Source organism: Crinia signifera, chromosome 19 (genome assembly GCF_055691185.1).
Source record: "Crinia signifera chromosome 19, ASM5569118v1, whole genome shotgun sequence".
Taxonomy (NCBI): domain Eukaryota; kingdom Metazoa; phylum Chordata; class Amphibia; order Anura; family Myobatrachidae; genus Crinia; species Crinia signifera.
This window is the reverse complement of record NC_139226.1, coordinates 109,298,534-109,316,044: the sequence shown is the minus strand read 5'-3', so window position 1 is coordinate 109,316,044 and position 17,511 is coordinate 109,298,534. Positions and strand designations below refer to the sequence as shown.

The window sequence follows — 17,511 nt, the reverse complement described above, 5'->3', positions numbered from 1 at the left end:
CTTGTTATCACTTTTATAAGCTTCAGACATTGGGTGGGATGTACTAACATCCGCAGCCCCTCTCCGCCGCACATCGCCGGCTACCACATAGATAATAATCACATATGCACTAACATGCGATTATTATCACGAAGGACAGCTCTTTGTTAAGACCTGCTCTTTGCAATGCAGCCGGCAATGTGGGAGCGGGTCCCCAGTGGCTCTCCCCCTCCTTTCTGTGCCCGGCTGCTGCAGGGCCAGGGACTACACCGGCTCCCTACACCCGGAAGTGGAAGTACAGGGGAAGGGAGGAGGAGGTCACTGGTCCAGGCAGCACAGCACAAGGCTGCCCGGACTCAGGTGAGGAGAAACGCAGCGCATCGTTGTGGGGGCAGCGTGGGTCACGATAAGAAGCCCATAGGCTTCTATGGGGTATCACCAGGTTTTGCTGGCGATACCCCCCATCATGGTAAGCTGGCGATCGTGTTTTTTAGTGCCTACCAAAATGTGGTAAAAACACAGGTAACTGTGTTTTTACCACATTTTTTGCTTTAGTTCATCCTGCCCCATTGATGGGGTGAAATGTTTTTTGTCTGGAACGAATCATTAGAATAATTGATTAAAAAATAAAAGTAACGGTAGGGAGAAAGTAATGCAAGTAATGGAGAGCCAATAAGCCGTGCTCTTTAATATGTAACCAAATACAAAGAGAACAGAGGGAGCAAGGTGCCTAATTCTCCTTGTTCTCTGAATGTGCCTCAGCTTTTTTGGAGTATTCTTCCATTTGATGAATAACTTTCTGCAGCCCGTCCTCTTCATGAAAGAGATTCCTCAACGCCTCCCTATACTGATCCACTTCTCCATAAGGGGCCTTGTAGGTCTCCTGTTGCTCTGAGAAGTCCCTCGTTTCTTGCTTCCTTGCTGTGTCCACCTCGTTCCGCATGTCATCTTCAAAGGGCTTCAGCCTGGCATTCAGATTATCCATCAGCGCTTTCCAAGCATTTCCATTTTTTTCTATAATATTGTGCACATGTTTCAACAGGATGATCTGTTGCTTTCTCATCTCTGCATCCATCTCCTCAATGTAAGGCTGCACGTCTGCCCTCAAGGTTAAAAACATTCTGCTGGAATTAGCGATGAATTCCCCAAAAATAGGAAACACTGTCTTCCTGTACACAGGATACTTCTCAGTAATTTCCTTGTCCACGTCAACAAAGGTTTCCCGTATGTGATCAAAAATGCTACTGGTTAAGTCATAGGCACTGGACACTATCTTTCCCAGTCTATAGTTCAGATCTGACCTGTCAGAGACATAAGAAAAAGAAACAATTATTGAATTACTGGCAAATGCAAAAATATTCCCACGGATTTGGCTCATATCCGTAGATTCAAGAACATTGGCTTTGGTAAATTGGAAAATTCATACTCACTTCCCCAGGGTCCGGTGATCACTGCTTAGGTGAGGGATGCCAGTATTCAGGGCTACATGCTGGTCTTTGATTCCCGGTGCAGTAAATTGATGCTTTACAGCACCGGGGATCAGAGAGGGTGAAAGCCCTGAAGACCGGCAGCCCTGCAGCAACTGATCTCTGAGTGGTGACTGGTGAGTATGATCATTTGTGGGAGGGGTCACAGTGTTGGGGACGGGTAGTGGTGATAGCACATTTTGCATCACAGGATTGGGATTTCGTTCCAAGAAACACCCCAATGGTGCTATTATTCCTTGTAAATGAATATGCCCACAATTTATGCACTTAAAATTTCTGCATACATTTACTATCATTTCCAGATTGCTCACATTAGAACATGCCTCCCAACTTGTAAGCAGCCTGAAATCAGAAAACAGGGTGGAGCCTCGTTGATATGGGGTATGACCTTGTGCCCCTTAGGCCAGGGGTGTCCAAACTTTTTGCAACGAGGGCCAGATTTGGTGAAATGTAAATGTGTGGGGGCCGACCATTCAGCCTGACAATCTTTGAATCATTAATCACATCAGAATGGTCCCCCACTCTGCCCCCATTCACTCTATGTCCCCCAGCCTGCCCCTTCACTGTATGTTCCCCACTCTGCACCCATTCACTCTGTCCCCCAGCCTGCCCCCCTTCTCTGAATGTCCATCAGTGCCTCCATTCATTGTATGTCCCCAAGTCTGACCCTCCTTCACTGTATGACTCCCATTCACTGTATGACCCCCATTCACTATGTACCCCACCCTGCCCCCATTTATTGTATGCCCCCCAGCCTGCCCCTGCTCCCTCTTCTCTGAATGACCATCACTGCCTCCATTCACTGTATGTACCCCACTCTGCCCCCTGCCTTCTCTGTATGTTTCCCAGCCCCTTGTGTGAGCCAGAGGAAGTAGAGGCAAAGCAGGCACTGCAAGGACAGGAGATGCTTGGGCTCCCGCTGCTGCCCTCCTCCGCTCTGCATGTTACGGGAGCAAGCTTCCCCTTGCTGCCCCCCTCCCCACCACTGCTGTCACTGTGATTGTGGAGTAGGTTGATATACGATTGACAGGGGGATCCAGACTGAGGGGCTATTCTCCCTTCTGGGGATCCACTACCCACATAGAGGGAGAATAGAACCTGTGACGAGCTCTGTTGGGGCACAGGCATTCGGGATTCCGATGTCGGTAAACCGACTGTCGGGATCCTGGTTGTCAGGCAGTCATACCACACCTGTTGTGTGTAAGGCGAATGTGGAGATGCATGATGCTCTGTGAGGAGGTCTATATGGTATGTGAGGGTCATGTATAAGATCTGAATGGATATGAGGAGCTCTGATGGTAAGTGAGGACATCTGAGGAGCATGTCAGGGGCATATGAAGATTTCTGAGATTAACGTAAATCCTCGTTAGACAAAAATTGCAACACCTCTTCTCTTTTCAGTATGCAGTATATATATATATATATATATATATATATATATATACTGGTTGGCACCCTGCACTAGACGTCCTAGATAAAAAAAAATAGGTGATTTGGAGAATATAAAAATCTTACAAACAGTAATCCAATTGGTGCACAGTCCTCTTTAAAAAACTGTGGTCTGTTAGATATGGAAGGTCCCTTTTATGCGGCGCAGCCCCTTCTCTAGAGGAAGGCTATCTCCAACCTCCAAACGGATGCACATGTGAAAAGAAAAATTTGAGGAGGCGCGCTTGTAAGCAAATGATTTTCTCCCTGAAGGAGAGGGTCAGATTACCTTATTAGTGCATCTAGGCTATATAAACTTACCCTTGACACCATCTGACACGCCTCCTGACGAAGTCCATCGTGCCGAAACGCGTTGAGGTTGTATTCCTGTTGACGTTGAACCTGTGGTCTGATGCCGTGTTGTGGAGATGCTTGATCGCGCTGCATCCACGCCGCTGAAACTGTAGAAGCTGCTGAGCTTGGGATTCCCAAGTGTGCCGACGTATGGACGCTGGTGATCTGAGTGATGATCTGTTAAAATGTCTGTGTATGTGAGCTTTTATAATCTAGTAAAGTGTTTCCTACATATTGCTTACAAGCGCGCCTCCTCCAATTTTTCTTTTCACACAAATATAAAAATCTATTTTAAAAAAATGGGTACTTGTTTCCTAGCACGGCGCCCACGATTTTAATCTTATGCCATCGTTTTGATCTCCTCGCATGTGACCAGATCGCATGCGATGCGATCGATGCAATCAAAACAATTTTTTAATTGTACGGACACCCTGATGGGTGATTACTATGTATATGAGGGTGCACTATGAACGTCAACCCGAAGCGTGGCGAGCGCAGTGAGCCCGCGAGGGGCGGCGGTACGCGTCCTCAGACCTTTTCATACCCCCACTATCCACATCGGCGTGGAGTTGATCTTATATAGTGTGGCGAGCGCAGCGAGCCAACGCAGAATACATGTGAAGTAATCCACGTCCCCCCGCGGGGCTCGCTGCGCTCGCCACTCTATATAGAATCAACTCCACGTCGACGTGGATAGTGGGGATATGAAACAGTCGGAGGACGCGCGTACCACCGACCCGCGCGGGCTCGCTGCGCTCGCCACTGTAATGGCATGCGATGCGATATTAAAATTGTACAGTGTGGCTCTTAGGACCCGAAAATCGAGTCCCATCGCATACCTTATTTAGTGGTACGCGATGGCATAAGATGGGCGCCGTGCTAGGAAACAAGTACCAAAAAATGTTTTTAGGTCTTTCAAAAAATAAAAAACAGTATCACATTATACAATACATGTGGGGCCTGATGCTGGTAGACTTGGTAAGCTGCGATAACAGCAGCTTACCAAGTCCCAGTCTGCCCGCCCCTGCGAAACCCCGCCCCCTGCCGCTGGATCTCCTTGCAACCATGCGAGGGGATGCATTATCCCCTCCCCGGAACACTTCTTCCCACCCGCATTTGCAAGGGAACGGCCAGTGTTTTCATGGGGACGCCCATGGAACGCTGAGCGTTCCCATGTCCCAGTGCCGCCCCCCATCTGAATTGCATTGTATTGCAGTTCTTCAGCCCTATCAGCCTTCTTGCATAGCCAGCTTGGGAAATGCATACAATTAGGTGATATAACCAGGCACAATGGACTTACTGTTTGCTTTTCTCTATTGACCCCAGGTTTGCAATTATCTCGGCTCCAAGCACATACATGTGACGGACCAGACTTCTCAGTGGTGTCTCCTTCTTAGGCAGTGGAGGTTGTGCTTCATCCTGCTGCTCAGTGTAGCGGCCATGTGTACCTGCAGAAGAGGGATCATGGTTCCTTAGTGCAATACAGCAGGGTTGCCAACATTTAGGTTGCCCTCTCCGGGAGGTAGGGGGCAGGGGCGGCGGCGTGCCGTGAAATGGGAGACTATCTGGTATCTGGTATTGGGGGGGGGGGGGTTTGTGGAAGAACGTGGAGTTTGCCTAGCTACATTTCGGACACCAGCTCTGGCAGAGGACAATACAGTCTATTACATTATATGAATATTAAAAGCCACCAGGTGAGTTCTGAGGATGCAGCCCTAGGGGTGATTTTACTAAAGCTTCTAAAAATGAAAAAAAAAAAGTGATGTTGCCCCATAGCAACCAATCAGATTCTGCCTAACATGTTTCTATTTCTTTCTGACATCCCCTCGCATGCTAGTGCAGGGATTCGCTTGCAGGGGAGCGTGCGTTCAGCGGGGCGGCATTTACCCGCTCGCTACCCAGTGAGTACATGCTGCCTAGCGACCAGGTCTGAGTAAGGCCCTAAGTTCATATTGATATATGTATGTTCCATACAAATGGAGTTTATCAAAGCTTGGAAAGAGATACAATTACCAAGTAAGTCATTTTTCAAACACAGTTTGTAAGATGTAAGGCCAGTGCTGATTGGCTGGTACTTTCTGACAATTTGGGTGTGATATAGAAAAAAAAGGGTCAACGCAAGTTTTTTTTATATATATTTTTGGTGTCACTTTGTATGTTTTATCATCTGTGACCCCAAATAGTGGTAACACAGACCGTAGCTTCCTGCAAGGTGTCTCACTCTGCTGCTGCCACACTCTGCGATGGCTTACCGTCATCAACCGTAATCCTTATCATTATGACCTGGTTGACCATATGGTGTTGTCCTATTAACTGTTTATCTAAACACTGTCTACCCAAAGTCTGGATACCATTGATTGCATTATATATTAAGCATATGGAATAATAAAAGGAAAGAGGAGAAGACCTGAGCACTGGTACCAAGTCCCAAATATTATACGGGTGTGGTATAGGGGTCCGACAGTCGGGATCCCGACAGTCATTATCCCGACTGGCCGCACCCAGACAGCATGGTGAGCTCAACTTAGCCCCTTGCGGGCTCGCTGCGCTCGACACGCTCGCCACCTATTCTATTCTCCCTCTATGGGGGCCGTGGACCCCCATGAGGGAAAATGGCCGACGGACGTCGGGAACCCGGCTGTCGGTGTTTTGACAGTCGGGATTCGAACGTCAGGTGAATGCCTGTCGGGATCCCAACTGTCAGGACCCCGTCCCACACCCATATTATACGTAGAGCAGGCATGGTCAAACTGTGGCCCTCCAGCTGTTGTGAAACTACACATACCAGCATGCCTTGTCATCGTTTTAGCATTCCCTACTAGCAAAACTGTGGCAAGGCATGATGGGACTTAGGGCCTTATTCTAGTTCACTCTTTCTGACAAAATCCTTCTTAGATGGACAAAACCATGTGCACTGCAGGAGGGCAGATGTAAAATGTGCAGAGAGAATTAGATTTGGGTGAGTTATTTTGTTTCTGTGCAGGGTAAATACTCGCTGCTTTATTTTTACACTGCAATATAGATCTCACTTTGAAGTAAAACCCTACCCACATCTAATTATCTTGCACAAGTAACATCTGCCCCACCTGCAGTGCACATGGTTTTGTAGTGTGTGTGCATGTGTGTGTGTGCGTGTGTGTGTGTGTGTGTGTGTGTGTGTGTGTGTGTGTGTGTGTGTGTGTGTGTATATATATATATATATATATATATATATATATATATATATATATATATAGGATTCAGAAAAGAAGCGGCACTCTCGGATTTAGAAACAAACGTGAAACGTGCTATTTATTGTCCGACATGTTTCGGGCAAGTGTTGCCCGTCCTCAGGGATCAACAATACAAACCAAGTGACATGTATAAATAGTGCAACCAGTGAGAAAACCCTCCCCCTGCGCCCTGCGGCTGTCCGCCCCTCATACCTGCATCTTCCGTGAGTTGGTCACGTTCCGCTTCCCCTTAGCCGGTGATGTCCCGTCAGGCGCCATTCAGGAGGCCGTCGCTCTGCCCAGCTCCAGGCGCTCCCAGTGACGTCATCGGGCGTCTCACTGCGCTGCGGTTCAGCTGGAAAACCAGACCTCGTTCTGGAATCAGCGGGGGGGGGGTTGCCATGGCGCCTGGGGAATACAAAACAATACAACGTTAAAAGTTATTATAAGTGCGCTAAATCGATTGACAAACATTTAAGAGGCTGTTTTCAGCCAAATAAGAGGCACGATATACGTGCCATAACGTGATAAAATATTCACTGCATGAATATGCAATGATCATTAAAACAGTGAAAATACATAAATGACAAAATACAATTAAAGTTTAAAAATCTGCATGAGTGACTGTAAGCATGAGGAGGCCTTCTGAGTATGAAGGGACCAATTTAGGATGTACTAATAATAAATGAAAGCACTAAATGCTTCCCATTAATGCATAATATGTCCCTGTACCTCAGATGTCTCCGCATGCCTCGTCAAAGGAAAAACAATACATACATGGGGTGTACCTATCGGCCATATTCATTGGCACTATTGTAACATGTTATAATCGTTAATATATTATTTTCAAAGGAAATGATACAACCCATGTTGTTCATTTAGTCCCCGGGGCGAGAGTGTCCCCAACTTGTGGATCCACCTGGCCTCTAATTGCAAGAGCATCCTTTTCCTGTTGCCTCCCCTAGGTGGTTTCTGTACCTGGTCGATGATTTTGGACCTGATGCTAGCCACACTGTGTTTCTTGTCCACGCAGTGTCTGGCCACTGGTTGGTCGCTGCGTCCCGTGGCCAACGCTTGCCTGATAGCCAGGCGGTGATTGGCCATCCTTTCTTTAAACTGGCACTCTGTCTTGCCCAGGTAGTATAACCCACATGGACAAGACAGAATGTATATCACATAGCGACTCGAGCAAGTGACCGAGTGCCTGATTTGGATTTTGCGGCCAGTGTGAGGGTGGTTCACCGTGTCTCCTGCCAGCATTGAGCTGCAGGTGACGCACCCTGTGCACTTAAAGCAGCCCTTTGGGCGGGACAAGAAATGTGGGAGGTGAACCACCCTCACACTGGCCGCAAAATCCAAATCAGGCACTCGGTCACTTGCTCGAGTCGCTATGTGATATACATTCTGTCTTGTCCATGTGGGTTATACTACGTGGGCAAGACAGAGTGCCAGTTTAAAGAAATGATGGCCAATCACCGCCTGGCTATCAGGCAAGCGTTGGCCACGGGACGCAGCGACCAACCAGTGGCCAGACACTGCGTGGACAAGAAACACAGTGTGGCTAGCATCAGGTCCAAAATCATCGACCAGGTACAGAAACCACCTAGGGGAGGCAACAGGAAAAGGATGCTCTTGCAATTAGAGGCCAGGTGGATCCACAAGTTGGGGACACTCTCGCCCCGGGGACTAAATGAACAACATGGGTTGTATCATTTCCTTTGAAAATAATATATTAACGATTATAACATGTTACAATAGTGCCAATGAATATGGCCGATAGGTACACCCCATGTATGTATTGTTTTTCCTTTGACGAGGCATGCGGAGACATCTGAGGTACAGGGACATATTATGCATTAATGGGAAGCATTTAGTGCTTTCATTTATTATTAGTACATCCTAAATTGGTCCCTTCATACTCAGAAGGCCTCCTCATGCTTACAGTCACTCATGCAGATTTTTAAACTTTAATTGTATTTTGTCATTTATGTATTTTCACTGTTTTAATGATCATTGCATATTCATGCAGTGAATATTTTATCACGTTATGGCACGTATATCGTGCCTCTTATTTGGCTGAAAACAGCCTCTTAAATGTTTTTCAATCGATTTAGCGCACTTATAATAACTTTTAACGTTGTATTGTTTTGTATTCCCCAGGCGCCATGGCAACCAACCCCCCCCCCCCCCCCCCCCCGCTGATTCCAGAACGAGGTCTGGTTTTCCAGCTGAACCGCAGCGCAGTGAGACGCCCGATGACGTCACTGGGAGCGCCTGGAGCTGGGCAGAGCGACGGCCTCCTGAATGGCGCCTGACGGGACATCACCGGCTAAGGGGAAGCGGAACGTGACCAACTCACGGAAGATGCAGGTATGAGGGGCGGACAGCCGCAGGGCGCAGGGGGAGGGTTTTCTCACTGGTTGCACTATTTATACATGTCACTTGGTTTGTATTGTTGATCCCTGAGGACGGGCAACACTTGCCCGAAACATGTCGGACAATAAATAGCACGTTTCACGTTTGTTTCTAAATCCGAGAGTGCCGCTTCTTTTCTGAATCCTGTACCTGGACCTGCGGGCCCATTGTAGAAGGCACCGGGTCAGTACCGTGTTGGACCTCATATTTGGGAGTGCCGGCTACACACGCTGCATATATATATATATATATATATATATAAATGCTGATGGTGATCCTAACTCCGTGGAGAGAAATCACTGGCATGGCACTCCAGGTCTTGTGAAAGCAAAAAAAGCTATTTATTGTGCAACGGTTTCGGGGACCAAAACTCCCCTTCCTCAGGCAGACAGCTTAACCAGAGGAAGGGGAGTTTTGGTCCCCGAAGCCGTTGCACAATAATTTGTTTTTTATGCTTTCACAAGACCTGGAGTGCCATGCCAGTGATTTCTCTCCACGGAGTAAGGATCACATTTCCTGAATAGGCCACACCTACTTTAAGAGGCCACACCCACTTCCCCGGAAGCGCACGCACCTTCAGCCCACGCATTAGGACAGGCAGGGGGGGGGGGGATCTCCAGGAATCAATGATGAGTGAGGTATCAACTCTAGCCATGATAGTGGGGTTCATTCTATCTCCCCTCTGTTACCCATAAAAGGAAGTGGACCTGCAGCTGTCCATTGCTGCTTTTGTAGATATATCTATTTTTTCACATTAACAGTTAAATCACTGTAACGTCTCACCCAAGCACCAACAATGAATCCAGTATAGCTTAATCCCTACCTGCTAGGCACAGCATCACCAAAGATAAAACCAAGACTTTCATGATTTAAATGTTAAATCTCCCAGACCTGCAACAAAGACAACAGGAGACACAACATTCAGGAGAGGTAGAGAGAGGGGTACAGAACAGGAGCACAGATCTGACCTCTATAATGTATGTTATATACCGTAACCAACATTATTTTTCCAAATAATTTTTTTCGTTTCCCTTTTCTATTTAGCTCAATTTTACTGCATAGGTCAGCAGCCCTAGGCTAAAGGTTTCTCTTTGAGAAAGTCAGAAACAAATATTAAGTAAATAAAATTGTGTTTATATCTCATCCTTAGGATCAGTTATGTCGTAATGGACAAAATGTACTTGTATTTGTCCATAATTTAATATTATATTGGACATATATAACTTGAATTGGTCCTGGACCATCAATCCAGGGCACCCCTGCAAATCTGCCAAGGCACCCCAGGGTGCCACAGCATACAGTTTGGGAATCACTGGCATAGGTGATAATATTCTGTTAATCTGGATCTCTAAATTCAGAATTATTCCCCAAGTATTTGTGCTATACTAGAATCAGCTCTGTATTTCTATACACATCCTGGATCAGGGGTTCCCAATCTTTTTTGATTCAGGGCACCCTAGAGAATCAGAATTTTTTTCACGGCACCCCTAGGTCCCAAAAAAAATATTTAGATTGGGTTTATATGCGATTCTTAGGGTCAGTTATGTGGTAAAGGGCAGGATTTGTTTCCGTTTGTACACATTCTATCATTGGCAGCCACCAGCACTGGTTTTGCTCATAAATAATTAACCATTAATAATTTGAGTTGGTCCTAGACCACCAAGCCGCGGCACCCCTGCATGTGTCCCGAGGCACCCCAGGGAGCCAAGGCACACAGTTTGGGAACCACTGTCCTAGATGCATCTTCCTCATACTGTATATCCACAGGTTTTCTAAATCAGGTGTAGGCAACCTGTGCTGTGGAACTACACATCCCAGGATGACTTACCGCAGTTTTGATTTTAGGGTAGGCTAAAACTGAAGCAGGGCTTGCTGAGATGTTCCGCAGCAGCTGGAGGACACATGCTCATTCATCTTGAGAGTACAATACGTACCCTCTATTCCCTCTCCAAAGCATTCATCATGTGACTAACCCGACCCCACAATGTTAGTGGCTCTGCCAGCTGCCGGTTGATACATGTTAGGATTACCCGGGCCGAAACCGGGCGGCTATACGTAATAAACAAGACATGCCACTTACCGTTCAGACAAGGATCTATTTCAGTCCCCAGGCTATGCCCCAGCTGTTTTATATGCAGTGCAGTGACCACCCACTGGAGACTGGGCACGCACCCAACCAAATAAGTTGGCATAACAGTTAAATCAATATGAAAATTAAAACAGAAAAAAAAGAAAAGAACAAGCAGACAACGGAACACATTTGTCACAGGTTCAATGAACAATAGCCTATCGCAAGAGTAATAAAATTATAATATCACGATAGAAAGTTATTTTATGCAAGGCTACAGGATAATGGGGGAGATTCTCTAAGATAGAAATGCGGTAAAAACCCCGTTATCAGGGGTTTTACCGCATTTCTTTATGCTCTTACCCCCCCTCTGCAGTGTTAGCGCTGCGGAGGGAATCGCCAGCAAAAGCTGGTGATTCCCTGCAGAAGCCTATGTGCTTCTTACCGCAGCGCTGTTCGAGGGATCCGTCACGGATACCTCCCAGCATGCCCTGCGGCCGGCTCCGTCACTCTGCGCATGCGCAGATGGACTCCTGGGTCACAGACCCGGAAGTCCAGTGCCGGCACCGCATTGCAAGGGACAGCTCTTATCGCAAGAGCTGTCCGTTGCGTTAATAACCGGCGAAGGGGGGGGGGGGGGGGGGCGAACAGGGACATGTAAGGAACATGTTACAACATCCCGCCCAATATGCTTTATTAACATTGTGCTTTATTAACAACTTTGGGCCTGATTCAGACACCCGGTGGTGGGCGGTGTTTACTAGGCTGCGAACATACGCAGCCTACCGAACAGGTAAATGCTACACGCCACCGGGCCGAAAGCCCCCCTCTCTAACATTCGAGGGAATGTGTTCATGTGACGTGTCAGCCACTCCCCCCGAGTAGACATCGCCAAGGGTACAGAGCGCCAGCAGGAGAATTCACAGCATTTTTATCAGGGCGTCCATAAAACGCTGGTGTTCCCCTGCTACCGCCCCCTATCTGCCCCTAGCCCTCCCTTCCCGGAGCAAATGTGCATAATCGCGCATGCACAAATCACCAACATTTGGGACGACCTCGGACCCAAGTGAACAGGGATAAATCATCCCCTTTATATGTTTTGTGGATTCAAAAAGTCTGCCGCTTGACAAAGATTATCTGGAAACAAGTTTGTTCGGAACCCTTTGTTCGCAAGTAGTCCAATGGTGGGCGTATGTGCAGCCACATTGTGCATACGACGGGTGCGTGCAGCCAGGGCGGACAGAATGTTCGCCCGGCGCATGCACCCAAGATAGGGAACGGGGAGCAGAGGTGGATAGGCGTGCCCATGGGAACACCCAGCGTTTCGTGGGCTTTCCCATGAAAACACTGGGTGTGGACCCCACGAGGGAAAATAGCGGGTGGCCGTCGGGGGGAGAGTCAATGTGTCAGTGTGAGCTGATGTGCTGTGCATAGAAGGGGACATCTCCGGAGGAGTGGAATGTGCGCTCCCCCATTTCGGCGGACATGATGTTAATACATCTTGTCGATGGCCCTTCCTACTTCGCCTCTGTAATGAGCTGAAGCAGGAAGTGTTATAGTGGGGTGATAACTAAGCACCACTATCATACATCTGACACATGGCCTGTAACATGACAGCAAGGGTTGGTTTCGGGCTCCATGCCACCCTCTGCGAATGGAAGCGAGCCCGCGAGGGGACAATCACGAGTCCATAACTGCCCTAAATGGTGGCCGCAAAGATGAGGATGCGGATGGTGATGAATCGGCCCCTTAAATTCTAAGCACATATCATAGTTACCAGTGGCGGCTCCAGAGGAGATGCTGCAGCACTGTACAAAGTTGAAGTAGTGATGTTGCACCAACTGCCAGTGCGTCAGTTTGGGATGAGAGTTACATACCTCCCAACTTTGCAACTACCTGAACAGGCGTGGCTACCCAGAAAGGGGGCGTGTCCTATACATGCATCTTCCCGCAAGGCCACGCCCCCGTTTTGATGCTGTGGACGACAACAGTCATTAGGTCGACACCACTAGGTTTACATACTGGATGGTCGACAGGGGTCTAGCTCGACATGGCACAACGTCGACAGGTCGTTAGGTTGACACAAGCATTAGGTCGACATGAACTACTTCAGTGGTAGGCAACTGGCGGACCGGGGTCCATCTCTGGACCGCAAAGGACAGATATGCGGACCGCCGGTCCCAGGAATGCATTGCGGGTAGCTGTGCTGAGTCCTCCCTTCCCCATCCTGTCGCAAGCTGTAAGCAGAGGCTGTAAGCAGCCAACCAGAGAGGCTGTAAGCAGCCAACCAGCGTGCAATGCGGTCGCCAGGTGACAGCTGGAGACTCTGCCCCGGATGTCTGAGTACGGGCTGCTCTGCCGCGGCGCTGCCTAAGAAGCGCCCCAGACAAGTGGGGTCACTGGGTGAGCAGAGTGTGATAGCTGTCGGGGCTGGAGGAGCTGCTGCTGTGACCGGTGACTGCCTCCCTAAGGAAGGCCTCCACAGCAGCCCTTCATACCTGGGAACTGGAAGCAGGGCTCAAACGGCCGGTACTAGCTGGAGCGCAAGAGCAGGCAGTGTGAGGTGTTTGCTTGCACCGAGCCACAAAGCACACACAGGAGCTCCGGCCCCCTTCACCCGAGCAGCATGGGGCTGCCTGCAAGCAGAGAACATGTATTTGCTGTAGAGAGCATCGAGACTCCTAAGAAAACTTACTTGCCTACCCCTGGTCTAGTTTGACAGTCAAAGGGTCGACATGGGATTTTTCACTGTTTTTTGATGCCGACATGTGCCGACAGGCGGTATTTCATGCCCTACCATCGACTAGGGTGTGGTGTGAAAATATAATAGTGTGCCAAGCACAGCGAGCCATGCGAGGGGACGTGGTGCACTTAAAACTGTGTCCATGTCGACATTCGGGTGGAAAAACGGTGAAAACCCCCATGTCGACCTTTTGACTGTCGACCTAGACCCCTGTTGACCTTCCAGTATGTCAACCAAGGTTATTGTATAAACATGGACTGACTCATGATAGATAGTCATATGGTCAACCACTAATGGTCGACAGTCACAAGGTTGACATGGTTAAAAGGTCGACATGGTCAAAGGGTTGACATACAAAAGGTCGACATGAGTTTTTAATGTATTTAGGGTGTCTATGTTGACATAGGTCGACATGGACACTGTCTAAGTGTACCGCATCCCCTCTCCAGGCTTCGGGCTCGGTGGCTCGCTGCGCTCGGCATACTATTTTATTCTCCCTCCACGTCCTAGTGGATGGTAGGGCATGAAATACCGCCTGTCGGCACATGTCGGCTGAAATTTTTGTAAAAAAAATGCATGTCTACCCTTTTCATGTAAACCTTTTCCATGTTGACATTTTGACCATGTCATCATTTACACCCTGTTGACTGTCTACCTTTTGACCCTGTCGACCTTTTAAATGTCGACCATATGACTGTCTATCATGAGTCAGTCCGGATACCGTCGACCAAACAATCCACACCCCTAGAAATCACCTTTTTTCAAGACCTTTTGGAAGGACAGTGACAGCTTCCGTTACTGAGGTGTGCAGTAACTTGTTTGCGCTCGGTGACCCTGCTGTGTATCTTATTACATTCGTTGTATTGTCAAACATTAAAGAGGAGGCTATGTATCAAGTCTTGGAGTGAGACAAAGTTACACAAAGCGACCAATCAGCTTCTACCTTTCATTTCTTAGCCTGTGCTGGATAAATGAAAGTAGCTGAGTGGTCGCTTTGGGCTTTTTTCCCACTCTTTCTCCAAAGCTTGATACATCTCCTCCTTAATATTATCTTTTACCATTGCCATGTATTTAATATTGCAGACCGTCCTGTTCTCTTCTACATTTCCTTTTAGCTTATTTGCAATGGATAAATGCCTACGCAAAACCTTGGATTCTGTTATCAAGCCAAACAGGATGATGTTGAGGACAAGTAAAGGGTCATGCTCCATCCGTAATATCATTTGCCAATTGCATTGCAGCCTGGGTAATGTGACATAGCAAAGATTAAGTCAACTTTTTGTTAGATATTGCAAATGTTCTGTCACTATCTTCCTTGGACAATGTTTAAACTGATATTAAAATTACCGTATTGCCCATTCAGCTGCATTCTAGGAGGGAGATGATGGTGTCAGATATCAATAGTTTAATATGGTGACAAGACTGCATATTGAAATGGCCACTCTAGGGCCCTGCACCTGTAAAAGCCTGTGCAGTTCTTCTTTCCTGTCTCAAGTGTTGCTCTCTGGTGCTTATAGCACAGTCTGGTATGCAACTCTGTCCAAAGATACAGACCAGAGTGTGCCTGATGCATCGGAACTCAGACTGACATGTCAGGCAGGATAGAGGAACTGCGGACTGTGACAAGAGTCAGGGCCGGCGCCACCACTAGGCAGCTCTAGGCATTTGCCTAGGGCGCCGGCACCTGGAGGGCGGCAGTGAGCCCCTCACCCCCCAGCATGGGGGGTTAGCGAACTGTGGTACCTGTGTAAAAAACTTGCGTCCCCGGCGTCCCTGCAGTGCTGGTGCGTGCAGGGGTTTCCGTGCCGCCGGGGGAACCTGCGGCGCTGTTATTGTGTATAAGCTGGCCGCGGCCGGCGGGGTCCCTACAGTGAATAGAAAATAACTAGCGCTATGCGTGCGGCGGCGCGGGAAGCGTTAGTTATTTTCTATTCACTGTAGGGACCCCGCCGGCCGCGGCCAGCTTATACACAATAACAGCGACGCAGGTTCCCCCGGCGGCACGGACACCCCTGCACGCACCAGCACTCAGCAGGGACGCCGGGGACGCAAGTTTTTTACACAGGTACCACCCCACCCCCCCGGCACCGGGGCGCCCCCACCCCGACTCGCCTGGGGCGCTCCGGTGCCTTGCACCGGCCCTGACAAGAGTAAAGGCCCCCATACACTAGGGCGACTTGTCCTTAGGACAAGTCGCCCCCGACTTCCCCCTGAGCTTCCCCGGCTGCTCCCCGGGGGAGCTTGATTAGATTGGCACTTGATGTGCCATTTTTTACATGTGATAAATCGTCTCGATTTATCACATGTAAAAAACCCGGGGAGCAGGGGGGGGGGCTACAGAGGTGGGAGCAGGGGGGCTGGGGACGCTGCGGGGGACACGTCTGTGTCCCCCGCTGCTGGGGACGCTGCGGGGGACAGCGTCTGTGCGGCGAGGCGGTAGAGGGAGCAGGGGGGCTGGGGACGCTGCGGGGGACACGTCTGTGTCCCCCGCTGCTGGGGACAGCGTCTGTGCGGCGAGGCGGTAGAGGGAGCAGGGGGGCTGGGGACGCTGCGGGGGACACAGGCGGCATAGAGCCGGGCAGGGGGAGCCGGCGGGAGCTGTCAGTGCTAGAAAAAAAAGCCTATACAATGAATGGGCAGCCTGTGAGAGCGCTCAGCCAATCACAGGCCGCCCATGCATTGTATGGGCTTTTTTCTTTTTTTTCAATACTGACAGCTCCCGCCGGCTCCCCCTGCCCGACTCTATGCCGCCTGTGTCCCCCGCAGCGTCCCCAGCCCCCCCTGCTCCCTCTACCGCCTCGCCGCCCCACTAGGTCCCAAGTCGGGTGGTCGGACGTGCAGCAGGTCCGACCACCCGACGCAGATCCGATGCGCACGGGACCGCGCATCGGATCTAAGGGGACATCAAAACTAGCCGATTTTGGTCCGATTTCGGCCAGATCCGACTGATCTGGCTGAAATCTGACCAAAATCGGCTAGTGTATGGGGGCCATAAGAGTGTAAACAGATCAGGAGAGCCACCCAATTTTCTGGAGGCTGTCCGGATTCCAGGAGTGGGGCCTGGGAGGTTGACCCGATTTCCAGGACCCTCCTTTCTATTGGCAGAGTGTATATAAGTACGTGCAGTGTGGTTGTTAGACCTCACACTTAGAAGATATAACCAGTTTGAAGGGTTTATTCAAGTGGCAGGCTTGTAGGTTACAACAGTACTTCATGTGTTAACTTCAAGCAGTAATACAACTTGTACATTTGGTAACGACAGTCTCTGGTTGTTACTTAGCTGTAGCGTTTTGGCGCGTGCAGGGTAAATGACAGTCTGCTGGTTTACGCTGCGGTATCTCTCCCAGTCTCGCTGCTGCCAATGATGACTGATCTCCCTGTGCAAAAGGTCACGCTGGTAACGGGTTTACAGCGGGGACTTGCTCCTATGCGCTCCGGTGCACGTGGAGCTACAAACAGCATGGACGGAGTCACACACGATCTGAGGCACACTCTAACGCGGGGACTTCCTCACAGGAAAGAGTAACGCTGCCAGCAGGGTCAGGGGTCTCTGCCCTGCTATTCGCTTAAGCGACCTGTCACTCAGGGTGACGCTTAACTACGTTGGCTGCAAGGGGGAAAAGGAAGACTGTAAGTCTTACACTAAGCAGTGTATGCGGAGACAGGCGCTGAGCGCTGCAATCTAACACTCCCCCTCGCTTAAGGCTGTCTTCGGCTACATAAAAGAACTCAATACAATGCTTTGTCCTTTTGTAATACCTGTAACCGAAAATATGGTTAGAGAGAAAAAGACATTCAGAACATCAAAAACTTCAAATCAACATT

The 17,511-nt window shown here is 49.1% G+C and overlaps 1 protein-coding gene across 2 annotated transcripts; it reads right to left on the bottom strand.

The window, feature by feature from the left end:
• Nucleotides 1–643: 643 nt before the first annotated feature.
• On the bottom strand, nt 644–11,006 carry LOC146042886 (uncharacterized). Of its 2 annotated transcripts, XM_083163166.1 has the most exons (5): nt 10,956–11,006; nt 9,699–9,766; nt 4,549–4,696; nt 3,216–3,425; nt 644–1,280 (listed from the first exon to the last, which is right to left on the bottom strand). In XM_083163166.1, the coding sequence occupies exons 2-5, from the start codon at nt 9,739–9,741 to the stop codon at nt 710–712; spliced, it is 972 nt and encodes a 323-aa protein (XP_083019292.1). In that variant the 5' UTR covers nt 9,742–9,766; nt 10,956–11,006; the 3' UTR covers nt 644–709. The 2 variants fall into 2 exon arrangements, with proteins under 2 accessions (XP_083019292.1, XP_083019293.1); XM_083163167.1 differs by lacking the exon at nt 3,216–3,425 and having other exon boundaries at nt 10,956–10,980.
• Nucleotides 11,007–17,511: the final 6,505 nt, after the last annotated feature.